This window comes from Pollicipes pollicipes, unplaced genomic scaffold, assembly GCF_011947565.3.
Source record: "Pollicipes pollicipes isolate AB1234 unplaced genomic scaffold, Ppol_2.1 Scaffold_3481;HRSCAF=4094_pilon_pilon_pilon, whole genome shotgun sequence".
NCBI lineage: Eukaryota > Metazoa > Arthropoda > Thecostraca > Pollicipedomorpha > Pollicipedidae > Pollicipes > Pollicipes pollicipes.
Genome location: NW_023596304.1, coordinates 284,246 through 289,893, shown reverse-complemented (window position 1 = coordinate 289,893; position 5,648 = coordinate 284,246). Strand labels below are relative to the sequence as shown.

Below are 5,648 nucleotides of genomic sequence, written 5' to 3'. Positions count from 1 at the left end.
AGGCAGGGGATTGCGGGGTCGTGGGGCTGTGGTGCGGGTCCGGGCCGGAAAACAGTCATTTGAACGAAAACAGCCATTGCGATGGATGCGCGCGCGTGTGAATATTGGACGAAACGACAGCGGGCGTAGTTGAGCTTGGCGAAACAAAGACGCGTGTCGTGCGGAAACGTGAGTGTTTTAGTTTTAGCAAGTGAGAATCTGGTGCTGTACGGAGTTCTTGCATATTGGTAAGTGCAGTGAACAAGCAAGGATACATACCGTCGCCTCGTTATTTCGCGCCAAGGTTATATATTTCACCCATCTCCGATACACTTTACAGCGCAAGGCATCGACTGCGAACAGAAAACTTCCTACTCGATACCGGGTGAGGCAGCTACAGGCCATGTCAGCAACGTGCTATGTTGTCAGACAACATAACATGTTTAAAACAAAGAGAGGTGCAGTTCGTGTTCCTGGAAGTTCTCGTGGATGCATCACTACACCGATGAGAAAGATGGGTGCGTTTATTCTGAAAGCAGTTAATTCGTGCCCCGTACCTACAACTCCAACGTATTTACGATATGGGGTGGTGGTGCGCGCCCCATTGACTTTCGTGCACAGGCCAGGTCGTGGCTTCATTTCAAGTTTTGGTACGGGCGCTAAGCGACCGGAGACCAGCGATGACCTCTAAGTAATTTCAGGCCTTCACCTTCCGAGCCACCGATGCGGTGACCGACGCAACTAGGCTTCCCGTTTACCGGTTCGACGGGCATGCGCGGCGGTGGTCGGCGGCGAAGCACGCGCCAGTGCGACGACATCCGCGGCACCACCTGAGACCGCACCATGGCCGACCTGGCTGGCTTCCCACCAGGCGGTGACGCCGCCTGTGCACCGGCCGAGCTGCAGCGGCTGCTCAGCGACCAGACGCAACGCGCCGAGAAACACCGCGCCAACTACCAGACGCTGAAGGCACAGCACGGTCGGCTGCAGGACGAGCTGGCAGCGGCGCAGACGGAGCTGGCGCTGCTGCGCGCCGAGCGCCAGTCGGCCACCGAGAAGTTCCAGCACCTGGTGGCGCAGTCGCGGCGCGATATCCAGGCGAAGGACCAGCTGATCAGCGAGCTGCAGGCGCAGATCCCGTCCCGCGAGCAGCTCGAGTACCGGCAGCTGCAGACCCGCGAGGAGGTGAAGGCACAGATGCGCGACAAGCTGCTCAAGGCCGAGGAAGAGCTGGAGCAGCTGCGCGCCGAGTCGCACGACCTCAAGTACCAGCGCAGCTGCCTAGGCACGCAGGCCGAGCAACTGAAGCAGCAGCACGACCGCGAACTGCAGGAGACGCGCGTCCGGTACGAGGTGCAGATCGCCGAGCTGGAAACGCAGCGAGACCAACTGCGCGCCTTTAAGCTGGTGGGCGAGGAGGAGCTGACGGCACGCCTTTTGCCTGTGCAAAAGGAGAACTCGGCGCTGCAGCTACGATTGCGCGCCCAGCTGGCCGAGTTGGAGGAAGCGCGCGCGCAGGCGGAGAGCGCGCGCGCCGAGCGGGCGGCATTGCAGACGACGCTGGAGCGGCGCCAGGCAGAGCTGTCGGTGGCGCTGCGCGTGTCGGAGACGGAACGAGCCCAGCTCAGCAGCCAGGCGGAGACACTGCGGGGGCAGCAGGCCGAGCTGCAGGCGCGCCTGGCCGCCGCTGAGCTGCAGCAGCAGCGCGAGGCGAGCCGCGCCGCCCAACTCGCCAGCCGGCTCGCCGAGAACGAGCAGCAGTACAAACGACACGTGGCCGACCTTCAGGTTGGTGCTGCTTCATTACTCAGAATCCAGACTTGCATGGTGGGTGGGCCTTGTGTGGTGCGCTGATATGCGTCGCGTGCCTTAGCTGCTTTTGGCTCGCCTACACTCATCATCCTCACGGATGCATACGCGATTTTCGTAGATTGGTTGTCGGTCTGAGGCTCATCAGTTACGGAACGACCCGTCACGCGCCACTGCTTGGCCATGTGACTCGCGCTTGGATGTCATATGCTTCGCCTGAAAGTGCATGAAGCCATCACAGAAGTGGGTCAAAATAATACGCTTGCAATATTGCCGTTTATCGTGTCCCAAGAGACGACTTGCTTCATCATATGGAAGTGACGCTCAATAGGTGTCATATGCCCCTAAATTAGCCAACAAAAACACGTCATGATTTGGACGGCCTTATGCGTGGGAATCGGAGGCCAAGACAGGTGATTTTGCATGCTTGTTGACAGGACGGGCGAGCGCGAACCCTGGGCGCGGGCCAACATTGATCCGTTACCTTGGTTGCGTAGCCTCACATTAAATAGGAGAGTGTATTTAGTTCAAGATAGCATTGTTGAAACCCCTGTGTTCAGCGTCCTCCCGGCACAGAAGTCTTCAGTATCATGTTCTCGACTCCCACTGTAGCATCGCGCGATTTTGACCATTTTCAGCCTCTCCTCCCATGGTTACCCCACTCGACGAAAGCCCCCTACCCTGCTTACGCTATGTCAATCACAGTGTCCAAAAAGATGAGGTATAGTTTGCCCCTAATCAAAACTAGAAGTGGGCATCAAAGACGGGCTCGTTGCTCGTGGTGAGAGGTCAACGGTTAGGGGCGTAGCTTCGCAAAATGAGCCGAGGGGGATAAGCCGCGAAAAATAACGCAGCCTTCACCAAAATACGCAAAGAAACAGATTTTTTCCGTACTTAGCCCATTTTCTTTTCAAAATTGGGGATGGGGCTGCGCACAAATTGGGTCGGCTCACAAATTCATCAGTCGGCTCAGCTGATTCTAACTTTTGCCCATACTTCCACTTAGCCGCGTCTTTCGTGATCACATCTGCCGCACTTACCTGTGAAGCCAGGCTGATATATCAGAGGGCGTTGTCTGACAATGAAGAGCAGGGCCTGCCTCTAACTGGCCTGTCACGCCGTCCGCTGCCCCAGTCGCCGTCCATCCGCGCCCGTCAAGGGGCGTCTCACCGGCCTCCCCCAGCCCAGCGCAGTCGTGTGACGTCTGACCGTGGCGCTCGTGTATTTCAGCTGGACGTGTCTCGAGCGCGCGGAGAAGCTGAGCGTGAGAAGGCGGCGGCGGCGCGCCAGCAGCAGGAGCTGCAGCACCGGCTGACGCTCGGCGAGGAGCGGACGGCGGCTCTGGAGGCGGCCGCCGCCGACGCCGAGCGACAACTGGAGCGGCGCGTGGCGCAGGCGCGCGACCGCGAGTGGAACAACACGCGCACGTTGCGCCAGCAGCTGCTGGAGGTGGAGAACAAGCTGCAGGAGTGCCAGCAGGAGAGCATGCAGGCTGTGTCGGAGAAAGCCGAGCTGACCAAACAGTGCGAAGAACGTATTGCCGAGGTGTACGAGATGAAGAAGCGCCTGGAGGCTGAGCTGGCAACGCTGCGGACCAAGACAAAGCTGCACGACGATTTGTGCGCCGAACTGGAGGAGGAGAAGGACAGCGGCTCCAAGCTCCGCCAGGAGCTGAACGCAGAGCGCTCCATCGTAACCGAGCTGTCGCGCGAAATGAAGCAAATCCAGGACGAGCGAAGCGAACTCGAAAAGGAGGTGGAGAAAAAGGCTGACGAGGTACGACAGCTAGAAAAGGCGAGCGACGAGCGGCTGGAACAGGCGTCCCAGCAGCTGGCCGCCAAGGAACGTGAGGCCACCGAGGAGCGGAGCCGGCTACAACAGCGGCTGGAGCAGCTGGAGCGGCACCGCCAGCAGGCGCAGCAGCAGCGAGACGACGAGCAGGTCAGGTCGCAAAAGTACGCCCGGTTGATCAGCAAGCTGCGCCGGCGGCTGGAGCTGTGCCGGGCCGAGACGCAGCAGCTGGCGGCCGAGCGCGATGCGCTGCGGCGCTGCGTGCCCGAGCACACCTACAACGAGCTGCGCAAACAGTACCGCCAGTTACAGCGCAAGCACCGCGAGTTCTCCAGCATGATCACGTCGCTGTCGTGGCCGGAGCCGGCCGGCGGTGCCGAGCCAGCCGGCTTGGCCGCCCAGCTGCAGCTGCTGCAGGCGCGGCTCCACTCGCTGCAGCTGGCGGGCGCGGAGAGCGGGGCGACACCGGCGTCACCGCGCCGCGCCCGCTATCGGCGCTCACCAGCCCGGCCCGGCCCGGCCACCGACACGGACGGCACCGGGTGAGCAGCCGCCGGCCGGGCCGAGATGGGCCGACAGACGACGGCCGGCAAACGCCGGACCGACCGTGTTCAGCCACGCTCCAGACCGTGCCGAGGAGCGGCCTGGTGCGCTGCTGAGTATGTCAGCGGCGAGCCGGGACTGTGACGGGGCTGCATCCCCCTGCGTTACGCCTCAGTAGGCGAATCGCTGTCCATCTCCCATTCGTGCTATGGTGTTCACCACGAGCTGATAACGTGCTGGACAAGCGCTCTGAGCGCCATGAACAGGCCAGGGACGGGCTGTGCAGCCGCTTCCAAAAGCTCCGCTACGACGGAATGACTTAGTGCTTGGCGTAAGTGCAAGCGAATGATATCGAAAACTAGTCATTTATTATCGTGCTATAGTGAAATTTAATCGTCTTCTTTCTTAACATACCAGTTGATTGTCTGAAAACCGTTGTTACTTGTTATGTTTGTATTTATGTAAGATGACAACTGTACGTCGACTAGCGAAAGAAGAAATATACAAGAGACACCACACCGGGTTTTAGCATCATAGAAAATCATTTCCGGGACCAAACGAAGAGATTTCCAGGTCACGCGCATCCAACTGGGCTAGTAGGAGGCATACTGTACCATGCACTATGGCGTGTTTATAACGGACTTTTCTCTCAGAACAAGTTAAATGAGTGCTAGGCTACGAACACACAGTCTTAAAAATCGATGGCCAGCCAGTGCTGCACCAAAAGAGTGCTGCACAGCTGGTGATTGACCTGTCAGCTACCGGCAAGCTCTGCCGAACCCCTTATTTCCACAACCGTCCATCAGAGGCTAAGCAAGTGAGTACGGCAGGTTGCCCCCCCCCCCCCTTCCTCGAGCAAAACCTCCTTTAGACGTTTGGTGGTCGTCATTAAGAGGCCTCAGCTTACCACCGCGGCCGAGATGAGGTCTGCCACCGTACTGGCCTGCACTGACAAGCATGTACACCCAGCCCGGCTAAGAACACCACCACTACGACACCTACATTTACACCAACGGTACACCTTATACAGTCATGCAACACTCAATACAGTGACGCGGGTTGGCATGCGCTTGAGAATGTATCATTTCCTCCCGAAGCTCCACACACGCTTGCTTGAAACCTGTCTAGATCCCAAATCGGCTCGGTGCCAGAGCGGGACTGGCACGTAATGCCAGCCCAAATATCCATCAGGCCTTCGACATGACCCGTGCGATGCTCCCCAGGGCGAACATTTGTATGGATGTTTTACATTCACATCTTTTCTGCTATCTATGTGCAGCGTATGGACCGCATCGCATCCTATCAGATCATTGTCTACACTACTTCTTGCACTCGTTTCGGGCGTGTTAAAGCTGTTTAAACTCCACAATATCGGCGCCCCGCTAGTGTCCGATGTGCGACTTAAGTGGCTGATCATACTGGCGCCTGGTGTATGTCGCATTCGATATCAATCAACAGCTCTGGCTCCGTTCGGAATACATCCTCGATTTGCAACCCTTCGGAGCGGTCGCACCTATGATCACATC

At 58.5% G+C, this 5,648-nt stretch overlaps 1 protein-coding gene across 1 annotated transcript; it reads left to right on the top strand.

The window, feature by feature from the left end:
- Positions 1-4,002, top strand: LOC119092823 (centrosomal protein of 83 kDa; the record flags this gene model as incomplete). The annotated part of the gene is made up of 4 exons (XM_037215741.1): positions 1-168; positions 320-364; positions 681-1,767; positions 3,019-4,002. Coding segments are annotated over exons 3-4 (1,929 nt in total), but the record flags the coding sequence as incomplete, so codon positions are not given.
- Positions 4,003-5,648: the final 1,646 nt, after the last annotated feature.